The sequence below is a fragment of the Macaca nemestrina genome, chromosome 1 (genome assembly GCF_043159975.1).
Source record: "Macaca nemestrina isolate mMacNem1 chromosome 1, mMacNem.hap1, whole genome shotgun sequence".
Classification (NCBI taxonomy): Eukaryota; Metazoa; Chordata; class Mammalia; order Primates; family Cercopithecidae; genus Macaca; species Macaca nemestrina.
Genome location: NC_092125.1, coordinates 168,287,906 through 168,314,210, shown reverse-complemented (window position 1 = coordinate 168,314,210; position 26,305 = coordinate 168,287,906). Strand labels below are relative to the sequence as shown.

The window sequence follows — 26,305 nt, the reverse complement described above, 5'->3', positions numbered from 1 at the left end:
CTGAAGGCAGCAAGAGAAAAGACAAAGGGAATGATTGCTCTCCCCAAAAGAGGGCATCTTATCCTTTGCCGTTGTCTCATGTATGATGTAGTATTTTTTAGATAAATTATGAAGTAATCTTGAGTTTGGAAAACCAAGAGTTAGGCTCTAAATGTTCACCTTGGGTTTGACCAGTGCCACCTCCCTTAAGCCCAAATTCTCATTCAAAATTACAAAGACAATTTTCCATTAGGATATCCCTGGAAAAAATAATACTTAGCCTTTATTGAGCTCTTCCCATGGGAAAAACTAAGACTGCCAGGCACTGAGCATAGAGCTGCACCCAAGACAGACCAATAATAGTAATAGAGAACAATTGTTAAGTACTACTCTCTCTCTCTCTCTCTCTCTCTCTCTATATATATATATATATATATATATATACACACACACACACACACACACACACACATATACCTAACATATAACATACCTATGTTAGGTACACACACACACACATATATGTTAGGTACTAATCTAATTCTATATAATGATGGTACTCATGCTTGCTTTATGGAGTAGAACAGTGAGATATTCATTGATAAGTATATGAATTTGATCTTTAGCACAATAAAGAAAATTTTAATGTTAAAATTGGCGCATATACAAATTTAGGCCCAAGCCCTAGTTTTTAGGCTGTTGTAAATTAACCTAGTTATTCCTCATTATTGTATTTTCCTGCCTTAATATGCTCCTTGTATCTTCAATTTTGTAGGATTATTAATAGTTATCCTGATTGACTTTATTTATATTAAGTATAAAGATAAAAATAAAATTCTTATAGCCCATTCATATTTTTCTTTACACTTGCAAACTCCAGAGATAGATACTGAAAAATACAAAGGCGTATGTCTCATCTATAATTTATTTCAGCAATATGTCTGCAAGTTGAAATTGAGCAAAAATAACTGAAAGTGCTCTTTTTTAAAATAATAATTTTCACTTTTCAAAAATGATCCTCTCTTTATTTATTTATTTTTGAGACAGGGTCTCAATCTGTCACTCAGGCTGGTTCTAAATTCTATTAATCCAATGATTATAGTCCAGCATTTGTCAGGGCATATGATGAACACTAGGTATTTACTCTCCCTGTGTGTCAGTAATGAATTAAAAGAAAAAGTACAGAGAAAGATTATTTGAGATGTTATGGGAAAAGATTTACTAGACTTTACAGAATTATTACTTTAGTCAAGTAACTAAAATAGTTCAATCTGACAGATTTGGAAAATTGAAAGTACAAAAATTTGTTTTAAAATTTTTATTGCAGTTTTTCCTGCTACCATTTAGGTTGTTTGATTTTGTTATAAATGAGCATTAACTCTGATTTGCAATTCAGGTCACACCATACCTTCATCAAAGAATGCAGTTGGGAAAGCTACTGGCCAGGAAGTTTAGGTTTCTCCAGAAGGACTGGAAGGATTTAGAAAACATTTCTTTGGACTTCTTCTGATTCATGCTCTTCCTACAAGAATCTGTGTTTAGGTGATCCTTGTACAGGAGAATGTCTCTTAGTCCAATTTTTTAATGTAGATTTGTGTAGAGCTAGAGCTTCCAGGAAACCTTCTGAGACCCAAATGATCTGGACTGAAGTCTCTTAGATGCTATTGTTTGATTTTGTGTCCTTAGGTGATTGAAATAAGGACAGCAAGAGAAAACCATGTAAGATGAGAAGAAAGCACAGCTGGCTTTGTGTATGGGCTCAAGTAACATTTTACATGCATGCACTTTTTCTTGTTTTGGTGAGGAAACTCTGTCAAATGACTTTTGACAGGCTCCTCACTTAGTCCCTCCAAGTTTTAGTAGAGAAAATGATAATTTTTAACCAAGATTTTTACTTGATCTTGACCTAAGTTGATGAGAATGAGCAATCCTCAAAATCTTATTATTTTAGGTGAAAATAAACATCTGATAATTACATTTTAAGACTTACCAGAGTTTATCCAGGTTTTGTTAAGGTCCAGAACTTATACAATGTTGAAATCTTCTTTTAAGAATACACAATGACAATTATAAAATTAGGTACACAGCTTAATTAACTTCATGATAAATTCTCTTCTGATTAGGAGTGACTGCTTTCTTTGGCCAGAATTATGAAAGAAAAATAAGGGGTGAGGCTAGAGGATGGGAAAAAAAATCCTTGTCTATCTTGCTTCCCAAGCAGGCCTTCAAGCTAGCTAACTGATAATAGTCTTTTCCCCAGGTGCTAAGGTAAATGGTGGCAGATCTGAAATTGCATCGGACTTAACCTTGCCTTCTCCTCAGTTTATTCGCTCAACAAAGAGTTCTAAACAGTCACATCTGCTCACTAGGCACAATGGAGCAGTGGCTGCCTCCTAGTATTAGAACATCCAACTCTTTGATATCTCCCGTAGGGATCATCCCTATTCTGGAGAATGTGCAAAATATTGCTCTTCCTTTATATCCTAGCATAGATATATTCTGGCACTTAACATCCTTTCTTTTTCTGTTGAATTGAGTTACAAGTCAGTTCTCTAGGACGGTTACCGTCCTGGTGGCTTTGGCGGAATCTTCCGGTGAAAACAGGCTAAGTTGCATGAAATGGGTGTATCTGGATTTCACCACAAGACCCCAGGTCCTCAAAGCTTCGCAGGCCGAGATACCTCGCCCCTTTCTTCTCTGCCACACGCGTGCGAACACACCCTCCCAACCCTCGTCGTAGTAGTCCCCTCCCCCGACCACCCCGCCCCGTTTCCCGCCTTCAACCCCCCTCCTCACGAACCTCCCCTCCCCTCCTACCTCCCTTTCCTTCCCTCCCCGCGGGCCAGCGGCTTTGGCGCTGCCCTGCTGCGCGGCGGGGCGACGCGGCGACACCTATAGGATCGCTTCCGGGCACTCCTCAGCCAGGAGGTGCTGGCTTGGGGCCCGGAGCTCGGCAGGGCCGGGCGGCTCCACGGCGTTGGCCCCGAGGACGCGCGCCCCCGCCCGCCCGCGTCTCCTTCCCTCCCTCCCTTCTGCCGGCGCCCCAAGCCGAGCTCTGCCCAGGGCGGCGGCTTTGCCTCGCCCGGCGAAGCTCCTCTCCGGTGGCCGCTCCTTCTTTTCCCTCCTCTTTGCGTCATGTCGGGCACTTGATTTTTTTTCTTTTTTTTTTTAATTCTTCAGCCCTTTCCACCTTCCATCTCCCCCTTCGTTTCCCAGGTTGATTATTTTCTCTCTTCTTCGGGCTTGCCCATGAGCCTCCTCGGGAGCTACCGGAAAAAGACCAGCAACGATGGTTATGAATCTTTGCAGCTGGTGGACAGTAACGGGGACTTAAGTGCGGGAAGCGGCGGGGTTGGCGGCAAGCAGAGAGTGAACGCCGGGGCAGCGGCGCGGAGTCCCGCCCGGCAGCCTCCGGACCGCGCCAGCACCATGGACAGCTCAGGTAGCGCTGCCCGCGGGGAGCGCAACGCTGAGCCCGGCGCAGCCTCTGGAGCCTCCCAGTCGCCCGGCCCGAGGCCCCCCGGGGCCCCCAGCCCGGGTTTGCGAGAGAGCCGGGCTGGAGGCGAAGGCTTCTAATCCCACCTGGGTGTCGAGTCTCTAATTTCTCTCATCCAGGGAGCTAGAAAACGTTAGATAGTCCTGAGGCCCAGAGACTGTAGCGAGCGCCTCCTAATCTCTCTAGACTGCTGAATACGGCAACTGGGGGCGGGGAGGGGGAGGGAAGGAGGAGGGGAGGGGTGGAGAAGAGAGGCGAGCGGGTGGGGCGAAGAACAGCTTGGGAAGAGGGCTGGGAGAGGCAGCTGCTTTCACTGCCCAGCTGGATGAGGGGGAGAGGTGAAGGAGCAAGTGCGTTGATTGTTTTTGCAGCATGCAGACGGTATTTATTCCAATTGTTATTCTTGCAATGCCGATGCTATTTGCAATTCTGTAAAGCTCTGCCACATCTTAACTCAGCCGTCTGCTAGGGTTAATGTTACCTTTTTCCTGCAGTTTTTAACCTGGGATCTAGAGCTCTTTTACTAAAACAGCTTTTACTGTTTGCACAATTAAATTTATTTCGTGTGTTGGCTTTGATCTTGTTTATCCTTTTGCATTGAGTGTACAGATTTCATAAACCTTTACATGTAGGGACAATGGAAATTCCTCTAAACTTTGTATCTGGGTTTGCAACTGTCTTTTATAAGATGTTTTGGCAAGTTAGAGTCCTCTCTTGAAACTGCTGTTGGCATTTGCGATTTTAATAGCAAAACAGTCATTTAATATATCCATGTTGGACTAGGAGTATTATTATAGCTATTTGCTTACCTCTGCAGGGAATCGGGTTCGGAAAATTGTTTACAGAGATATTTATAATTGAAGTCCTCGGTGGTTGCTTCTACACTGGTAACTTTAATACTGGACAACTGAGGATTCCAGAGGAAAGATTCATATGGGGTCATTTGAACAGTAATGAAATCAGGCTGAATTTAAATGTGCTGCTTTGCAAACAAATGCTTGTTTATTTTAATTGCGTAATGGCTCTCCTTGGGCTATCATTTTCTATTTTCCTTGTCCCAAAGTGGGATGAAATATTGTCCACAGATGCCCAAATGTCCTGGACTGAAAGCAAATTCTACTCATTCAAGCTCTTATTGAAGTTAACCACGATATTGATGGGACATTCTCTTAGACCATTTTAAATAAAACTGAAATGATCCCTAAGGGATTGATGGTTTCAGGACTTTTTTTTTTTTTTTTTTTTTTGAGATGGAGTCTTGCTCTGTTGCCCAGGTTGGAATGCAGGGGTGTGAACTCTGCACACTGAAAACTCTGTTTCCCGGGTTCAAGTGATTCTCCTGCATCAGCCTCCTGAGTAGCTGGGATTATAGGCACCCGCCACCATGCCCAGTTAATTTTTGTACTTTTAGTAGAGATGGGGTTTCGCCATGTAGGCCAGGCTGGTCTTGCACTCCTAACCTCAGGCGATCTGTCCGCCTCAGCCTCCCAAAGTGCTGGGATTACAGGCGTGAGCCACTGCACCCAGGCAGTACTTTTTTTTATTGATGTTGTACGTGGTTATTCAATTTATGTTTTTTCATATCTGTGATATATCAAAGTGTAATCCATCTTTTGACTGGATGTAATCTCCTTTAAATCTTAAAAGGATTCATGTTCTCTGAATGATGCTACCATAATAATGTTTACATGTAGTGAGCATGTAAACAATTGCAATGAAAACAAACACATTCCAAATGAGTGTGAAGGAGCCTCACTTCAAGAAAATGAAAGAAATATGAAATTCATGTGTTTTCCTTTTTCCATAGAGATTATTATTTTAAGAGTTGAAATTGGTTTTTGACATATGTTACATTGTAGAATAAATTCAAGATACATTTTCTGAGCACAGCTATTTGCCAAGCACTGTGAGGGACACAGTAGTGAATGAGATCCTTCTGGCCTTTAGGGGACTGTCAGTGGGGGCAAGTAACTGTAACACAGAGCAGCCTATGGTAAGTCCTGGATTTTTGAGGATTGTCTTTTTCACTAAATCAGACTTTTTTAATAGGTGGAGAGAGGAATAATGGATTGCTTTAATAACTGTTGTGGTGGGAAAGTGTTTCATTAAGAATATTGTTATCTCTAAAGTGCTATTGCCAGGAATTGATTCTTAAACTTGATCAAAGAGGCATTGTGTGAAGAGGCTGCAGGGATTCCTTTTCTCCTCCCCTTATCCACTGTTCACTCCTATATTTTGTTAGGGGGATGTTGTGGCTTTGTTGTAAAAGTACAGGGTATCTTACGATGATTTTGATGCATATTTTCAACTGAGAATGATTTGTTTGGTTTGAATGAAGGATTGGACTCTAAGAGTAGGATTCTTTTACTAGTACAACTATATCTGTCTTGCCTAATTATAGTTCTTTCTTCTGAGATCCTCAAAGTGTGGCCTGTGCAGTGTAAATGTATTCATTTGTTTAGTATATCTAATTAAGCTCATGTATCATTTCGAAAGCGGCAGTAATCTGCCAATTATTCAACTGATTGTACTGTGACATGCTGAATAGGATCAGTGGTTTATGGGACTTTTACTCTGATAAAAATGTTAATGAGTGGAAAAAAATATGTTGATATCTCTCTAGATAATTTAAAGCTTAGTCTTAATGATACCTTAAACTTGTAAGACTGTTTATAATAGAACACTTGGACAATTCTCTTATTTCATTTCCCCAGAATTTTATTAAATAGGTTGGGGAAGCAGCATGTGTCTGTGCTTGGAGACTTGGGATCAAACCTCTGCATTATTTTTACTCATTGAAAAACCTAGTAATCCTTTTCTTTTCTTTTCTAGACAGATAGCTCTGTCACCCAGGCTGGAGTGCAGTGGTGCGATCTCAGCTTACTGCAGCCTCCACCTCCCCGGTTCAGACAATTCTCGTGTTTCAGCCTCTCAAGTAGCTGGGATTACAGGCGTGCACCACCACACCTGGCTAATTTTTGTATTTTTAGTAGAAACGGGCTCTCACCATGTTGGCCAGGCTGATCTTGAACTCCTGGTCTCAAGTGATCTGCCTGCCTAAGCCTCCGAAAGTGCTGTGATTACAGGGTCTTGCTCCATTGGCCCAGGCTGGAGTGCAGTGGTGTGATCATGGCTCACTGCAGTCTGGACCTCCTGGGCTCAAACAACCCTCCTGCCTCAGCCTCCTGAGTAGCTGGGACTACAGGCATGAACCACTATGCCTGGCTAATTTTATTTTTTCTTTGTAGAGGTGGGATTTTTGCCATGTTGCCCAGGCTTGTCTCAAACTCCTAGGCTCAAGCAATCCACTCCCCTCGGCCTCCCTCCCAAAGTGCTGGGATTACAGGCATGAACCACCATGCCTGGCCTGTTCCCATTTATAAAAGTGGAATCATAATAACTGTTCTTACCACAGATCATTAGATGAGGCTGAAAACAATATAAAAATACATTTGCAGTTTTTCTTTACTTTGTATCTTGCCCCTTCAATTTATCATATGAAGAAACTTATTCTCAGAGGTGGTAGGAGATCTGTCAAAGGTAGAATAGATAATGACAGCCAGACTTAGGTCTTCTTCTGACTCAAAGGTTTGAGTTTTTCCCCATTGAACTAAGCTTTTGGATAGGCACAATATCAACTGATTTTGAAATGGAAACAATTTTATCTACTTTGATTTCCCCCCTGTTTTTAGATAAAAGAGGGTCAGATGTTCAGAGGAATGTAATGGCTTTTTAAGTCAGCAGCTCTCAAGTGGTAGATACCAGAGCAGTCTCCTAGCCAGTTGTGACTTCCAGAGCTCTCTGCCTTCCCTGGCTCACTTTCTCTTCATTCAAATTATTCTCTAGAAAAGGCCATCATTTAAAGGTCATCCTGTCATATCTCAAAGGCACTGCACTGCCCCAATTCATTAGCTGAAAACCCCCTATTTCTCTTCCCACTTTTCAGGGCAAGTAGAACCACAAAAGTAGAACTTTCAACATTGAGCTGCTAACGTGTTCCAATATTGGGCTTAATTTACCAAGTTCATAATGACAAGCTGAAAAAGAGTAGTCCAATTAAAATCTAGAAACAGATATTAATACTTTTTAAAGAATAAGGATAATGAACAATGCTAAAATACCATGTAGTGTGCATCTGATTGGAAACAAAAATTGCCTTTAACAAATTTTATTTTAGTTAGTGTTTAAACACAGCATCCACATTTTGAACCAGGTTCCAACATTATGAGATATGTGTTTGGATGACTGTGTGCTTCATGGAAGTATAATAAACTTATAAGTACTAATAATCCTTTCTTAAGAATACCTGCCCATTGAAAGGTCTTGTAGGTTGGAAGCAAAGTTGACTTATATAACTTATTTTTTATTTTTTAAGACAGAGTCTCACTCTGTTGCCCAAGCTAGAGTGCAGTGGCATGATGTCGGCTCACTGCAACCTCCGCCTCCTAGTTCAAGCGATTCCCCTGCCTAAGCCTCCTGAATTACAGGCACTCACCACCAGCCAGGCTAATTTTTGTATTTTTAGTAGAGACGGAGTTTTGCCATGTTGACCAGGTTGGTCTTGAACTCCTGACCTCAGGTGATCCGCCTGCCTCGGCCTCCCAAAGTGCTGGGATCACAGGCGTGAACCACCATGCCCAGCCAATTTATGTAACTTATTTAATGTGTGGGTATAGTTTGGATGTTTCTGGATAATCATTTTAAAATGCACCAGTTACTGGATAACAGAACAAGATATGTCCGATTGTTTCAAATTTCAAATGCTTGGAGACTGCCAGATTTCACAGATTTGGAAGGGGAATCCCTGGAACCAAATCTCAGAAAGTTGGCTAGGTAGCCAGTGGTGGACACTTTCTGTGATGGAGCTTTTGCCACTGGGGCAGTATCTTTGAACTGTTCTCATGAGTGCAGAGTTCTTTCTATTTGTGCAAAATCAGCCTTTCTGTTCTCTAGATACAATTTATATCCAATCCTTCTTTCACATGGTAGCCCTCAGACAACAGATTTTTGAGAACAGATACGAATTCTCCCTTAGTCTTAATTTTCCTCTTTTCTAGCCCAAGCAAGCCTAAGTTCTACACCCTTTTTTCTTTATATAAAATGATCTCCATATAATTATCCTAAGCTTTGAGAATAATTTTTTTTTGATTTTGCACAACAGGGATTTTCACCAAATTTTATTATAAAAGGTTAAAAAAGAATTAAAGATTATAGAAAGGAATAAAATGAGAAAAATAAAGTGCTCTCTCCCCTCCCTGATCCTTTAGGTCCTTGCCTCAGAGATAACTCCTACTAAAAGTTTCTGGAAAGACTTTCAACATACAACATTAAGTGTGTGTAAATATATATGCTTTATACATATATGTATGCGTATACCATTAAAATTATAATAAAATACAAATTCAAAGTTTAACCATGTACATATGTGTACATTGTTCAATAATGCTTAGTGACAAAAATAGCTACAATTTAATTATTATAATTCAGAGATTATGCTAAACACTGTGCATATGGTGTCATATTTAACCCTCATAAGAATCCTATAAGGTAGGTGATAGTAACTGTCGTCTTATAGTTAACTAAGGCACAGAGAGGTTAAGCAAGTTGCGTGAGGTTACACAGGCTCTACTTAGTTATATTGAGTAAAATGCCATAGAGAAGGGCCCATATGATTGCAAATGAAGAATTTAGTAGTGATTTTTTTTATTTGCTTCTTTCTCTGAGGCAAGGAAAAATAGGAGTGATTGAGAGGACCAAAAGATGTTTTTTAATCCCATGAAAGTACAAATATGTTTTCTTCACTTAAATATAAATAATTTAAAAACACTGGAAATGAAGACAGAGCAAAAACAGCATTGAATAAAACTGATTAAGACTTGACACAGCACTGAGAGAACAATATAATTGATGAAGCATTATGTGTTTTTGGAAAAATAGCTTGCAAATGAAAATGAATCCCCACTGCTCTTAGGATAAAGTCCAGGGTATTCTTAACAGGACATCAGAAGCCATTTGTGGCACCTCTGAAAGCTGGCCCAACAAAACTTGTTATCTCTCCACTGGTAGATCCCCTCCCCAGTCTGCACCTCCATCTTTATGTTTTTGCATACACTGTTCCCTCAACTGAGGCCAACTTATCCCATAGACCCCTAGACGCCCACTTTTCCAGGTTATCTCCTATTCATTCTTCAGGGTTTAGCTTAAGTATTCCTTAATCCCAAGCTGCATGCAATGGTCATTCTCCATGCTCCTCAGCAGCCTTTACTTCCCTATCACAGCTCTCATCACACTGAGTTGTGATATGCTGCCTGGCCTGTCTCTCCCTCTAGTCTGTAAGTAAAGTTCAGAGCAAGGCTGGGTCTTATTTGCCTTTGTAGTCTTGTCATTGCTTGGCATTTATTAGGAGTCTGATAAATACTTGTTGAATGCACAAAAGCATGAACGGATTTTGAATTTTTAAAAGGGCATTTATAATGAAATATGCCCATCCAAATCTAAAAATAAGCGTACAGCTAGGTTTTAACAGAAATGAGGCCAGGTTTGAGAGAAATGTAACTGTTGGTCAAAAGCTAGACCAATTCAGTAATGAGCATTTTTTCATATGTAAAGACACTGGAAGTGAAAGAAAGATGGTTAACATATAGCCTAGACCCTTAACAGTTTTCTAATATAGACATGTCAAGAAAGAATTAGCTTACCAAAAGATTGTGCTTTTTCGACCAACAAATACAATCTACCGTATGATTCATCATAAAGGTAACTTTTTTTAGCGAAAAAAGGGAACTCAAAATGTATACAATTATTTTAATGAACTGACAACAGATGACTTTTATCTATAGATCTATTTCTTAATCGATATCATTAAGTTTTAATCTTAGCTATTTTCAGGTTTAATATTAAAAGTTCTTTGTATCATCTTTGGCCGTCTGCAGTTGCATATAAGCTTAGTGCTAACTTACTGCTTTTTTTTTTTTTTTTTTTGAGACGGAGTCTGGCTCTGTCATCCAGGCGGGAGTGCAGTGGCCGGATTTCAGCTCACTGCAAGCTCCGCCTCCCGGGTTTACGCCATTCTCCTGCCTCAGCCTCCCGAGTAGCTGGGACTACAGGCGCCCGCCACCTCACCTGGCTAGTTTTTTGTATTTTTTTAGTAGAGACGGGGTTTCACCATGTTAGCCAGGATGGTCTCGATCTCCTGACCTCGTGATTCGCCCGTCTCGGCCTCCCAAAGTGCTGGGATTACAGGCTTGAGCCACCGCGCCCGGCCTAACTTACTGCTTTTTTAAATCAGTGCTCACCATCTTGAACTCCTTTTGGAAAAAAGCTATGTTTGAGATGGATGAAGAATCCTGGAGTTTAGATTGTGCATTTCCTTGTTGCGAAATATGTAACTCTGAAAAAACTAAATTACAGTTCTTTTATATTAAACAGCTATTCCTGAAATTTACTTGGAAGCTTTGACAGAGTAGCTCAGTATCTGAGGAGAAGTTCTTCACGGTCTAAGAATTAGGAAGTTCCATAACATGTGTGAAGGGATCTGGCAATTTCTACTACATTTAGTTACTTTATCTGAGATGTCACAGGCCATAGTCTAGATGCAAAAAATATCTTTTTATTTCAATAATACACCAGAACATAGTTTTAAAAGTGCTAGAGATAGAAACTTTAAATTAAAATTGAAATGTGGTATTAACAGTGCAAATATCACCACCAAGAAAGCAACTGGATGAGCCAATGCCTCCTGTGCAGTGTTTAGTTTGCATGTGCAGAAAATTACTGTTGGTGTATTGTGGTGTAGTACTCTACCTGGTAGCTGGCACGTGTGTTTGGCATACATCGTAAGCCACTTCCTGATTTTAGAAGTGTTATGCTGTGAAAAAAGTGCAATTAGAATTGGAGATATTTGACAAAAGGCAGGGTGAATAAATAGTGTAATAATAGCTATATAAAGTGTAATAGGGGCACAGAAGAAGGAGCCATAATTTTAACCCAGAAGACTAAGGAAGGCCACGGTGGAAGCTGATATTTGAGCCAGAAATCTGTAGGGAAAGAAGGAAAGAAAACTTGTTTTGGGCTTTGGGCTAATGCACAGTGGCATCATAGTGCATGGTATGTTGAGAGAATTGCATTTAGGCTTGAAGCTGGAGCCCAGATGAGTGGGAGATGCTATAGCAGATGGTGCTGGGAAGATAAGACCTAGGTTAGGGTGAGTCTGTTTGAGGAGGTTGGACTTCATTCTGCAGGCATTGGGAGGCCACTGAAGATTTGGGGACAGGGGTGAGGTAGGGCTGACTTATCTAGTAGGCACAGTGTCTAGGAGCCACAATAATTTTAGGATCCACAAAAATGTTTACATTTTGTCTTTAAAAATCAGAATAAAATAAATGAGTATAACAATAAGGAATTCACCTTTATTCAAATGCAGTCATTAAAATATATGTGTTTTTTTTTTTTTTCCTGTTAATTGAGGAATAGGTCCATGAAGGTAAAAATGCCTAGGGCCTACAAAAGTCATACTGCAGCCCCAGGGAAAAGAGAGCAAAATGTGAATCCTGGAGATAATTTACAGCTGTGTGAAGGATGAATCCCACCTGTGGTTCCCAACTGTGCTCTGACTGCATCAGATTTACCTGAGTAAACACAGATTCCCTACTATGCAGACATAAAAAGGAACGCAATCATGTCCTTTGCAGGGACATGGATGGAACTGGAAGCTGTTATACTCAGCAAGCTAATGCAGGAACAGAAAACCAAACACTGCGTGTTCTCACTTATAAGCGGGAGCTGAAGATGAGAACACATGGACACATGGCAGGGAACAACACACACTGGGGCTTGTTGGGGCCTGGGGTGGGGCGGGGGGAAGGAGAGCATCACGAAGAATAGCTAATGGATGCTGGGCTGAATACCTAGGTGATGGGTTGATCTGTGCAGCAAACCATCATGGCAAACGTTTATCTGTGTAACAAACCTGCACATCCTGCACATGTTCCCCAGAACTTAAAATAAAAGTTGAAGGGAAAAAAGGAAAAGAAAACACAGATTCCTAGGCCCCAAGCATGTTTGATTTAGGAGGAAGGGGAGGGGTGTGCTGGAAGACACAGCATGCCAGTGGGGGACCAGGAGAACAATCAAATGGCAGTTTAGGTGATGACCTGAGAAACAACGAAGGCCCTAGCCAGGGCAGTGTCAGTGACACTGGGAAAAAAGGCAGCCTGGGGAAGCATTGCACAGGTGAATGACAGACTGACAACCAACCAGTGGTGTGGTGTGAGGTATAGGAGATGCCTGGATGGCAGCAGGAGAGAAGGTAGTATTTCCAGTCTCAGCCAGATGTGGAAAATGTGACCAACTGTTTTTCTCTGCTGCAAGCTCACCATGAACATGCTTGTGGAAGGACTGAGGATACTGTTAGCTTGGCACAAGCTTTCACCAGGCTTTCAGCTTTTTGGTAGACTGCCCATTAGGCTGTGCAGATGCCCAGGGGAGTGTTGTGGAGGGGTGAGAGGCAGGAGCAGGCCTTGTGTTTGCCTGGAGGAAGAGTAAGATAATGGGCAGAAATGCTAGAGCTGAAGTTCTGTGGCTCTGGGCTGAGTCCAGACCTGAGGCCTGAGGCCAGGATGGTGTCGGTGTCGGTGTCGTGTCGGGTGGCCCCTTCTCACTGGGAGAGCCCTAGGCTCTGGTTCCTTTCTTGGTGATGGAGGCACAGCAAGAATAATCAAAAACCTGAGAAACTTAGAAGATGATTATTGAAACCAGAATTTTCTTTTCAGAATTCTCTGAAAAAAACAAAACAAAACAAAACAAAACAAAACAAAACCCTGACCCCAGAAATTCTCAAGGACTGTCTTGTATTAGCATTTGGCCACTTGGGCATTAGATCAAAAATCTTAGCAGCTAATAGTCTTCATTTTTCCCTGACCCTTATTCTTATTTTAGTTTCTTCCTCTTTTGCAGTCTTTCTTCTCTTCTTTTGTTCTTCTCTTTCTCTTTCCTATCCATCTCCAACTTCCTTATCCCTCTCTCTTCTCCTTTGCCTCTTCTACTCTTCTGCTCCCCTCTTCTCTTTTCTCCTCCCCTTCTGTCTAGTCAGTGAGTCAGCATGCTTGGGAGACGTGGAGTCCCATGCCATGTGTGGATGACTGTAGTTTTGGGGTATGTGTATGCGTGTGACTTAGCTCTCAGTCTGTGGCATGTGGCTTAAAAGTCATGAAGACTGGTGTCACTTTCCAATTTAGGCAATTGCATCTGGCTTACCTAAAATTTCACTTGCTGCTTCGATCAGCAACGTGTTCCTTCCATACTGTGACTTAGTGATGAGAGGTTTCATGAGGTGCAGTACCAGAGGTAGCTGCATTTCATTCAGATGAAGGAATGAATTTTACTAATTCACAGCCCGAGAGTATAAGATAATAGGTCACCATTTCTTCCCCTCTGTCTCTCTTACTTCACCTCTGCAGGAAAGCAGATCTTTCTCTTCTCCTTCCCTGTTGCTGAAGCCTGGATATATTGCTCTGTTTTCAACCCTACCATGTCTAAATTAGTGGAGGCTGTTGAGCAGTGGGAGTATTAGGGAATTATGAGTCAGGAACTCTACATGTAAGCTCTAACTTTGTCATTTACAAGCTGTGACCTTGGGCAAGTCATTCAAATGAGAAAAATCATATTGACCCTGCCTTTTGCATAGGCACAGTGAAATGTGAGAATGTAAATGAATGCATTTGCAGTTGATACTCTTCATTCATTCATTGCATAAATGTCTCTTGGCTGCCTACTCTGTGCTGCCACTGTTCTAGTCATGGGGGATACAGTAGAGGATAAGATAGATAAGGCCTTGGCACTTATGAGTTTAGATTATAGTGCATGAACAGTGAACAAAGATAAATGGTTCTATGGTGTGCTAAATGCTATGGAGGGCTAGAGCGAGCAGAGAATAGCTCAGGATGGTAGTAGGATGGGGAGAACTATCTTCCAGGGGGTGGTCAAGAAAGGCCCTACTGAGGAGATAATGTTTGAGCTGACACCTGAAGAAACAGAAACAAGCAGGAAAAAGAAAGAGTGGAGTGTAGAGCATTTCAAGTTCCTGGTACAGCAAATGCAAAAACCTGGAGAAGGGGGATAGCTTTGTAGAAAGGAGTGTGTACCTGATATAATTGGCCCTTAGCGAACTAGGAGGGAATGGCCACAAATGGGGTTTGTGTTTTTAAGAGGCCATTTGGCTGCTTGCATAGAGAGAGTTTGAGGTGGCTTCCTAGGCATTCCACATGGTAGGCAGGATTTCTACATCATAGACGAGGTCAGCAATTCTACTGTTCAACACTAAGGGTCAGCCTTTTAAACATTTATTTATTTATTTAAGACAGGGTCTTGCTCTGTTGCCCAAGCTGGCTGGAATGCAGTGGTGCAATCATAGCTCACTGCTGCCTCGAATTCCTGGGCTCAAACAAGTCTCCTGCCTCAGCCTTCGAAGTAGCTGGGACTACAGGCATACACCACCATGCACGGCTAATTTTTAAAGTTTTTTGTAGACTCAGGGTCTTGCTATGGTGCCCAGGTTGGTCTTCAACTCTTGGTCTCAAGCAATCCTCCTGCTTTGGCCTCCCAAAATATAGGGATTACAGGTGTGAGCCACTACACTCAGCCTAAATTTAATTTTTTTAAAGACTGTTTTTTTTTTTTTTTTTTAAGAGCAGTGTTAGGTTCACAGCAAAATTGAGAGGAAGGTACAAAGATTTCCCATATATCCCTGCCCCTACACATGTACCGCCTCTCCCATTATCAGCATCCCCTACCAGCAACATGCTTTGTTATGCTCTATCATATGCAGATCTTACAGTGATCCAGTGAAGTAGGTGGCATTAACAAAATGTTCTGAGAGAAGGTTCAGTTGGTTCAATGAGCTTATACACAGTGAAACTAGCAGCAGAACTCAGGTCTTCTGCCATATTGGGGCATGAGAGAGAGATTTTTAAAAGAGGAATTGACATCTTGGGCACCCTGTAGCCAAGATATATCAGCTACTTTAGGAAGAGACAAGCTGGAGGGATAGGACAGGAAAAGTTGTGTTTTAATTGCTAGGGAAGTTGGTTTAGATTGCCTTGAAAGTATAGCAGGATTTTACTGTATTATTGGTCTTAAAATTCAGCCATTCAAATCTCCTAACAGAGATAGGAGCCTGGCTTTGTCTCTGAATGTGCCAGGAGAGAACTGTCTCCATTATGCCTCTCATTGGCACACAGAGGCTGGGAAACTTTCACACACTGCCTCGTTTTGTGAGCATTTGCAGTTATAACAGAAGACAGCTCTATTTTATGTCTTGCTTTGTTTTCAAGCCATTGCATGAAAGGCAGACCTCTTGGCTTGTAAAAACTAAACCCCCCAAACCTATTTTAGTTTATAGCAGTGATACGTGTTAACAAAAAGAATATTTAAAACAATTCAGAGAGTAGTATTAAAATGAAAATAAAAATCCATTTTTTTCTCTCTAGGTTCTCACACAGACATGGAGTCCTACATACTCACATATACATACATCCAATCATATGTAGAATGATACACTTGGCTATCCTAGAATCCATCTATACATGCTATTATATAATGTGATATATTATTTAACATTGTTATAGATAACTTTCTATACTAGTACCTAAAGATATATCTTATTTTCTCTAATGATTGTTTTGAATTCCACTGTCCCAATTCCTCTATTAATAGGGAATAAATACCTTTGAGCATATATTTTTGTATATTGTATGTGTGGTATACCTGTGGGAAAAATTCCTAGAAGTGGAATTACTGAGAGAAATAACATATACATTTCACGTTATGATAGATCCTGCATTGTTTCTAAGAATCTTGCACTAACTTAAGTTACTTTTTTCTTTTTTTTGGGATGGAGTTTCGTTCTTGTTGCCCAGGCTGGAGTGCAATGGCGTGGTCTGGGCTCACGCAACCTCCGCCTCCCGGGTTCAAGCTATTCTCCTGCCTCAGTCTCCCAAGTAGCTGGGACTACAGACATGCGCCACCACGCCCAGATAATTTTTGTATTTTTAGTAGAGATGAGGTTTCACCATGTTGGCCAGGATGATCTCGAACTCCCGACCTCAGGTGATCTGCCCGCCTTGGCCTCCCAAACTACTGGGATTACAGGCATGAGCCACCGTGCCCAGCTGTTTAAGTTTCTAACAGTATATGAGACTACCTGTTTTCTCACATTCTTGTCAAAGCTGAGTACTGACAAACTTCTTAATTTTTAGTAGACTCATATGTGAGAAGTGATAATGGTTTACTTGAAACTGACATTAAAGATTGATATTTCTGTGAATAATTTTTGTTTTCAGAAATTAATTTGAATAACTTTTTATTAGGTAGGCAATACATATTCAAGGCAAAACAATTTGGAAAAGGCAGAAAACACACACACAAAATAAAAATAACCGATAAACTTTTTTTCCATGAATAACCATTGTTAACATTTAGGATATACCTGTTTGTCTCATGGATAAAGTGTGAATGAGAAAATTTTATTACTGTTTTGGCTTTTCATTGATTATAGCTACTAGTTTTCTTGTAGAATACTGCAGTACAAGAGTGGAGAAAGCATTGGAATTGGAGCCAGTGGTTGTTCTAGGTTCAAATTTTTAACATGGCTGTCTAGCTTTGTCACCTTGGGCAAATAATTTAAATTCTCTGAGCCTCAGTTTCCACCTTTGTAAAACAGATAATGCCTCTTAATATTGTTTGGCTTTGTGTCCTCACTCAAATCTCATCTCGAATTGTAATCCCCATTTGTTGGAGGAGGGGCCTGGTGTGAGATGATTGGATCATGGGGTCAACTTTCTCCCTTGCTGTTCTCGTGATAGTGAGTGAGAATTGATGGTTTTAAAATGTGGCACTTTCTTTCTCACTTTCTCCTGCCACCATGTAAGACGTGTCTTGCTTCCCCTTCACCTTTTGCCGTGATTGTAAGTTTCCTGAGGCCTCCTAGTCATGCTTCTTGTTAAGCCTGTGGAACTGTGAGTCAATTAAACTTCTTTTCTTCATAAATTACCCAGGCTCAGATAGTTCTTTATAGCAATGTGAAAACAGACTAATTTCTTTATTTCCTCCTTTCTTTCTCTCTCCTTCCTTCCTTCCTTCCTTCCTTCCTTCCTTCCTTCCTTCCTTCCTTCCTTCCTTCCTTCCTTCCTTCCTTCCTTCCTTCTTTCTTTCTTTCTTTCTTTCTTTCTTTCTTTCTTTCTTTCTTTCTTTCTTTCTTTCTTTCTTTCTTTCTTTCTCTCTCTCTCTCTCTCTCTCTCTCTCTCTCTCTATTTTTTTTTTTTTTTTGAGGCGGAGTCTCGCTCTGTCGCCCAGGCTGGAGTGCAGTGGCGCAATCTCAGCTCACTGCAAGCTCCGCCTCCCGGGTTTATGCCATTCTCCTGCCTCAGCCTCCGGAGTAGCTGGGACTACAGGCACCCGCCACCTCACCCGGCTAGTTTTTTGTATTTCTTAGTAGAGATGGGGTTTCACAGTGTTAGCCAGGATGGTCTCGATCTCCTGACCTCGTGATCCGCCCGTCTCGGCCTCCCAAAGTGCTGGGATTACAGGCTTGAGCCACCGTGCCCGGCCTCTCTTTCTTTTTCTTCCTTCCTTCCTTCCTTCCTTTTTTTGTGGACAGGGTCTTACCCTGTCACCCAGGCTGGAGTGCAGTGACATGATCACAGCTCACTGCAACCTCCACTTCCTGGGCCTCAAGCAATCTTCCCACCTCAGCCTCCAAGTAGCTGGGATTTCAAGCCTATGCCACCATGCCCAGCTAATTTTTAAATTGTAGAGATGAGGTTCTACTGAGCATACCCAGGTTGGTCTCAACCTCCTGGGCTCAAATAAGCCTCCTTCCTTGGCCTCCCAAAGTGCTGGGATTACAAACATTGGTTGGGCACAGTGAGCCACCATGCTTGGCTGATAATGTCTTTCTTATCAGATTATTAGGAGGAGCAAATGGAATAAGGTATAGAAAACTGCTCACTGTATCCCCTGCCATATAGTAGATAACTTGATAAGTGTTGGCTGTGCTGAAGTTTAAGTGAAGTAAGGCAGTGTTGAGAATATTTTATTATCCTGAGGTTTCTTCAAGGTGGAGAATTTTCTCTCTTCAGTTTACAAGACACTGAGCCTTGTCTTTGTTATATTCATTCTGGGCCTGTTCATAAGTTTTTTTCTCTTTCTTTATTTTATATATATTTTTTTGAGACAGGGTCTCACTCTGTCACCCAGGCCGGAGTTCAAGTAGCACGATCTCAGCTCACTGCAGCCTCTACATCCCAAGCTCAAGTGATCCTCCTGTCTTAGCCTCCCTCATAGCTGGGACTACAGGTACACACCACCACTATGCCTAGCTAAGTTTTGTGTTTTTTGTAGATATGAAGTTTTGCCATATTGCCCAGGCTAGTCTCAAACTCCTGAGCTCAAGCAATCTGCCCACCTTAGCCTCCCAAAGTGCTGGGATTACAGGCATGAGCAACTGTGCCCAGCCTCTTTTTCTTTATTGTTTTTCCAGTGTTTGTATAAAAGCTAGTGCAGTGGTTGTCAATAAGGGGCTGTTTCATGCCCTCCTCCTGGGACATTTGGTAATGTCTAGAGACATTTTTAATTGTCACGATAGTCGGGGGAATTGTTACTTGCCTTTAGTGTGTAGAGGCCAGGGTGTTGCCAAACATGCTACAATGTACAAAACAGCTCCTCAAAACAAAGAACTTTCCTGCCCAAAATGTCAATAGTGCCCAGGTAGAGAAACCCTGATATAGGGAATATATTGAATGTGAGTTGAAGATAATGAGACTGGTGAAGTATGCATCTATGGACCCACCAAGCTAATGGTACTCAGTGGTTGGCCCTATAAATTAAACTATACCCTACAGGAATTTCTGCCAGGCCGCAGGAGGTCCTTTGCTTTTCAGGAAGATGGTGTGGAAAGCATATAAAAGGGCTGTTTGGCTAGGGCTATCACCTGGAGGCAGCCGAGGTCCTAGAAGTTTGTGTCTCAGTTTCCATGGAATCCAAAATAGACTTCCTTTGTTCATTCAAGCATTTATTCATTCAGCAAACACTATTAAGTGACCAGAAGGCCAAGTACTATACTGTGTGGGATAAAAAAGGAAAAGAAACAAAAGCTAAGGTATCTCCCCTTAAAGGAGCTTAGAAGACAGTATAGTACTGTGGTTAAGAACTCAGATGTGGATCTGCATTGCCTGGGCTCAAATCCTGGCTTTGCCACTCCTAGTTTATGTGGTTTAGCCTCTTGCTTTAGGATGGAGTTGAGAATATCCACCTCGTATGATTATGTGATAATTAAAATGTTGATGAACACAGTGTTTAGAAGAGTGTCTAGCTCAATGAAATTTGCATTCTTGTTTTTGTTATTTGTACTGTACTACTCCTACTGCTATGGAATCTTGGAGCCTTATGGATTTTCTAGTTTAGTAGTTTCAAGTTTGATTAGTACTGGATTCCTTTTCTCAATATAGCCTTAACCAGACTCTGAGTATATAAAATACAGATATGCATAGCTTAATATAGCCATACATTCTGAGAAATGCATCTTTGGGCGATTTTGTTGTGCAAACATGATAGAGTATGCTTACACAAACCTGCATGGTATAGCCTGCTATGCACTTAGGATGTAGGCTATAGCCTATTGCTGCCAGGCTACAAGCCTGTACACCATGTTAATGTATTGAATACTGTAGCAATTATAACACAATGGTAAGTATGTATCAAAGTGTATCTAAATATAGAAAAGGTAATGCATTGTACTAAGATGTTATGATGGCTGCAGTATCACTAGGTGATAGGAATTTTTCAGCTGTTATAATCCTATGGGATGACTTTCATATATTCAGTGTCATTGACCTAAACATCATTATGTGCACATGACTGTATATGAAAACAGCAGCTCTTGTTAAAGTAAGGGTGGGAGTCTGGATATTGCTTTCTGGGATCACTCCCCTTCTCCCCACAACAGTGTTGTCTGGGACAGAAACTGGGTCTGTGTAGAACCCTGTTTGCCACCCAGCAATCTCATCCAGTCCACTCACTTTGAGTGAGGAAACAGGCCTAGCGAGAGGAAATAATTTAAAAAGAGGCTAAGGGAAGACAGGAGTAGCTCTAATGTACATGTACCAAGCACAGACAGGATGCTCTATGAGGGAGTTCAGAGAAGGTAGAGACAGGCCCCTTCTTGGTTAGACTGAGGTCTTGAACGATTGGTAGGATTTGAACATTTTAGATAAAGTTGGAAAGAGTATTTTCATACAAAGAAACAGAATGATAAAGGGATGGAGGAAAAAGTGTTGTAGTCTTTATCAATTTCTTAGTCAAAGTCGATTTAAAACATATTACTTAAAAACCAAAGGAAGGGAGTTGTCATAAAGTCACAGAGTAATTCCTGGGGCCCAGGGGCAGTGGAGCCAGCCCATATGCACCTGGTACCCCAGAAGTGATCACCTCCTGGAAGCCCCCTCTCCAGTGCCCCATAGTTCTTGTTTCCTTTCCTGTGCATTTGCTCTGCCCTTCACTCTCTCTGAAGACCAGCTTTATTGTCTTCTCTGTGTACATGGCTTCCTCAAAGGTCCTGAGTTTCTATGCCACTGCTTGAAGCAACCAGTTCTCAATGATCATCTGTCTCTGAATCCCAATTTCCAGGAGGAAAGAATCCAATTACACATATAGGTATTATTTGTGTGCCTCTCATCCAGAGCTTTAGACAGACTGGGGCATGTGAGGAACCTGTCTCATGTTGAGATGGATGGCAAAGCCCTACTCAAAGACGAAAAAGGAGGAAAACTGGCCCTCAAGTCACTCTTTTACCAGCTGTAGAAAGAAGGGTCTATATAACTAAAATTATGAAATAGACAGTACAGGCGAAAAGTAAGTGGATTGATGAAGCCTTCTTGAATGGGGACATTAGTGCTGGCTTTGCAGTGTAGGCAAGATTTCTTGGTGGAGAGGGAGATGGGGGAGGACATTCCAAACTAGCAGCTTGGAAGAACTTTGCATGTTTGAGTAACAGTGAGCAATTGAGTACCTGCATATGCCAGTACTTCATTCATTCATTTAGACAGGAAATATTTACTGAGGACCTAGTAAGGAGGAGGATATACTTATGCATAAAGAAACAAAATTAAAATAGTTAAACTGCTTCCCCAAGGTCATAGAGAATATGAATATGAAACATGTCTATCATGTTTCAAACTCTTAATTGTTTTTTTCTTTTCTTTTTTTTTTTTTTTTTTTTTTGAGACAGAGTCTCGCTGTGTCTCCCAGGCTGGAGTGCAGTGGCGTGATCTCGGCTCACTGCAAGCTCCGCCTCCCGGGTTCACACCATTCTCCCGCCTCAGCCTCCCAAGTAGCTGAGACTACAGGCGCCCGCCACCACGCCCGGCTAGTTTTTTGTATTTTTAGTAGAGACGGGGTTTCACCATGTTAGCCAGGATAGTCTCGATCTCCTGACCTCGTGATCCACCCGCCTCGGCCTCCCAAAGTGCTGGGATTACAGACTTGAGCCACCGCGCCCGGCCTTAATTGTTTTTTTCTAGAGTTTCCTCCATTTATACTTTTTCTACTTGATTCTACAAGGTCAAAAGTGACTTAGAGCAAGGTTGGCGGCTCAGGCTTTTTTTTTTTTTTTTTTTTTCTGTTTTAAATATAGAACTTTTGAAATTGTGCATTGTCCTTACATCCTAAAGTGAGAATAGCCATAATTTCCATAACTATAAGATGATTTATGTGTGGGTATATGTTTGTTTTAGGGGAATTGTTTGGTCAGAGTGGAGATTTCTACCATCCATTCTAACTCAACATTTCGTGTCTGGGTAATGTTGGCAACCAGTTTGATTTAATTTATTACAGAATTATTTATAATAGAAAAAACTTGAAACTGCCTAAAATGTCCCAAAATAGAGGATTGGTTTAGAAAATTATGATATGCCCGTATTACCAAATAGAATATTAAGATATGCCTGTGTAGTATTACCAAATAGAAAACTAAGATATACCTATATAGTATCCAACTCAAAAAAGTTCTTCTTTTTTTTTTTTTTTTTTTTTTATAGTAGAGATGGTATCTCACCATGTTACCCAGTCTGGTTTTGAACTCCTGGGCACAAGCAATTCTCCCACCTCAGCCTCCCAAAGTGTTGGGATTACAGGCGTGAGCCACCATGCCCAGCTCAAGAAATTTTTAATATGATGGGAAGATCTTAAAAATATAAAATGAGTATAAACAAGAGATAGTCTTTATACATTGAATTAAACTACATAAACATGTACACACATATATTTGTATTTACATAGGAAAATTATTGTAAAAATATATATTAGTCTAAAAATGAAGGAACTATCAAAATATTACAAAACAATATTTGGGTAATAGATATCAGTAAATAACAAATTTTAAATGCGTTTTGCTAAAATTTTAATGATGAATTTATATTTCATAACTACAATTTTATGTAACTATGTTCTTTATCTGCATCTACTTTTGTTACTGAAATGTTTATTGAAATAATTATAGATTCACATTCAGTTGTGAGAAATAGTACAGAGAGATACCTGTAATTTTTGCCCATTTCTCCCAGTGGTATATTTTGCAAAACTCTAGTGCAATATCACAGCCAGAATATTGACATTGATTCATTCCACCTCAGATTCCTCTAGTTTCTTGTATTTGTTTGCGTGTGCACTCATGTGTGTATGTTAAGTTCTATACTATTTTCTCAACTGTGTGGGTTCCTGAATCACAGTCAAGGTACCAAACAATTCTAACACCATAAGAAACCCCCATGTTGCCATCCACAGCTGCCTCTATAAAAATACAAAAAAATTAACTGGGCATAGTGGTGGGCACCTGTGGTCCCAGCTACTTGGGAGGCTGAGGCAGGAGAATGGCATGAACCCAGGAGGTGGAGCTTGCAGTGAACCAAGATCGTGCCACTGCACTCCAGCCTGGGCGACAGAGCGAGACTCCATCTCAAAAAAAAAAAAAAAAAAGAAAAAAAAAGAAAAAAGAAAAAAAGGACTTGACCGCAAAGGGTAAGACATTTATTTTATTTTGCTTTTGCATCTGAGGCCATAATGGTGGAACCTTAGCATTGGGAAGGACTTAGCAGTCTTCTTGGTTCCTCAGAATGTAGGAATTTTAGAGGAGGAGTGGGAGACATTTTATGATTCTCTACCCTCCTCCAACACATCATCAGCTTGAGCTGTCTCCCCATCCTTTGCCCCCAGACACCTTTGCCTTGGTAGTGCAGGTCTCAAGTTAGATATCATGTCCACTGAAAACCCTTGCCTGACCTTCTAAGTCTGGGTCAGGTGCTTCTTCTTTGTGCCCTGATTATGTTCTGTATTTTCCTCTTTGTGGCACTTTTCTCATTTTATAATTGCTCATAGATAATAAATAAACAGTGAGTGGGTAGGTGGAGGTCTGAATGAGAGTCCTTTCCCAATGTCTGATGATCCTGCAATGGCCGCTTCTCCTTCGTTTCCCACCTTGTGAGTGGCTTTTGGTCCTGCCTGTACTTCAACCACAGCATTTGTGTGGCAAGCCCTTGTTTATGTTGATTGTGCCCAATTCCAGCCTTCTACCTTCTGATGCTTCCACTAGGATGACTAACTTCATTTTCTGAGCTCATCACATTTTTCTTTTCCTCCATTTATACAGGCAATAAGATGATTAAGATGACTACTTTAAGTAGCTACGAGCCTATATTGTGCTATGTGCTTGATATATATTATAATAGCTTCAGCTCTGTTCAAAAGAGGAAATGGCTACAGCTGACCCAGAGACCATCTGGGGATAAAATGGGGATAGTAAAACATAACTTTAAGTATATTTTATTGAAATATTTATATTTATTTGGGAGGCTGAGGTAGGAGAATTGCTTGAACCCTAGAGGCAGAGGTTGTGGTCAGCCAAGAATGCGCCTCTGCACTCCAGCTTGGGCAACAGAGCGAGAATCTGTCTAAAAAATAAAAAATAAAACATTTTATATTTATTATATTTAATAAAATATTAAAAATATTCCTATACATATTTTAATAAAATATACTTCAAGTTATGTTTCACTATCCCCATTTAAAAACTGAGGAAACCAAGGCTCAAAAAAGGTTAATAAGTTGTTCAGGATTATGTAGCCAGATTAGTGGCAGAAATAGATTCAAATCCAAAACTGTCTGTTACAAAGTTCACCTTTTTTGCTCTGTCTGCAGGAAGGAACTGCATCTCTAGGGAGCTGTTCTGATTCTTCCAAGACTTAGAATGTCCACTAGGGACCTGTATCCAAGTCTAGTTCCTGATTGAACCCTTCTAGTTAGGTAGCTCTGGACTTTGGAAGGCAGCCATTCTATTGCTGGACAAGAAACATTGCTGGGATGTTTATTGATGTTCAGTGGAAATCTGCCCTTCACTCTCTCAGTTCTGTATCTAGGTGGTTTGTAGTTCTGTCCCTTGGTGCAACATAAATTCTTTTGAATTTATAAGTCCCTCATGCTGTACCTAAGAGGGATTTTTCTGGGTTTACCTATTTATTTTACAGATGAAGAAACTTGAGTCCAAAGAGAGAAGCCCTGTTTAACTTACTGCCCTTGAGTTACCTGAAACCTAATCTTGCCTTTCTGGCTTACCTTTCTCTTTCTAGCTCTTCCAGTCTTTTCTCATGAGATGGGTTTTCTTTATTTTTCATTACCCTAGTCATTCTCCTTATGGACACTCTCCAGCTGGCCTGTGTGCCTCCTGTTTTTGAAGCTGACCTCAATAGTCCAAACTTTGGGTTGATTGCATGGAGTTCAACAGAGGATGTTTAATTCTGCAAACAATGATGAGATGTCACTATGTACCAGGGACGTGTTGCAATCCTCTACCATATTCTGCCTTCCTTTTTCCTTGTCCACATTGTCTACAATATTTATGAGGGTAGAAGTTTGGTTGTATATGTGACAAAGGCCATCGTAACAGTGGCTTAAGCAGATGAAAGCCTATTTCTTGCTCACATAAAAATCTGATCTGGAATGGATGCTGTATAAAGTAGCTAGGGTGCCAAGCTGCTTCTATCATGCTGCTTTTTGATCCTTAGGATATTACTCTCTTCCTCGTCATCTAAGATGGCCAACCAAATATTCATTTTCTAGCCAATGTGAAGGCCAGGGAAAGGCTTACCTTTTCTCTCTAAGAAACAGGCTGTATGTTGCAGTCTCACTTCCACTCTCATCCCATTGGTCAGAACTTAATCACATGGTCGTACCTGGCTGAAGAGAAGCCTGGGAAATATAGTCTTTTATTCTGGTAGTCCAAGTGACCAGCTAAAAGTATTCTTAAGAAGAACAAGGAGGGGAGAATGGATTTTGGTTGGCAAATAGCAGTCTCTACCATACCCCTCCTTCTGTTTCAGCTCCAGGAAAACAAGTCCTGGTTGGTTCTCTATAGCCATTGGCTTCCCAGGTTTATGAAGTTCCATTTCTAGGAAAGGTGGCAAAGCAGGATCTCCCAGAAATTCTCAGGATTCTGTGAAAGACTGAAAATCAGAATCTTTGGTGTGGAGGTCACAATGATAAAAATACTTGTCGTTTATTTGGGGCTTACTATTTGTTTGCTAGGCATATGTTAACATGCATTCTCTTATTTAATTTTCAGATGAATCCTAGGGGGCAGGTATGATTATTAATTCCCAATTTACAAACCAAGTTTTCCAAAGAGATGAAATAACTTCCCAAGGTTGTACAGTGATTACAGGGTGAAGCTACTACCTATTTGTCTTAGTGCACTGGAGCCTGAGGTCATTGCCCACTCACTTTGATGCT

General features: G+C 41.0%; 1 protein-coding gene across 7 annotated transcripts in view; it reads left to right on the top strand.

The window, feature by feature from the left end:
- The window catches only part of LOC105498457 (DnaJ heat shock protein family (Hsp40) member C6), a 155,582-nt gene that overhangs the window by 50,920 nt on the left and 78,357 nt on the right, over positions 1-26,305 (top strand). Inside the window, exon 1 of one of the 7 annotated variants that reach the window (XM_011770600.2) lies at positions 2,931-3,421. The exons of 4 other annotated variants lie outside the window; for them this stretch is intronic. In XM_011770600.2, the coding sequence (XP_011768902.1) occupies positions 3,229-3,421 (193 nt within the window). In that variant the 5' untranslated portion in view covers positions 2,931-3,228. Of the gene's footprint in view, positions 1-2,930; positions 3,422-3,768; positions 3,857-26,305 lie in introns of those variants that run through there. 2 more of the 7 variants (XM_011770605.3, XM_011770604.3) reach the window with 2 other exon arrangements.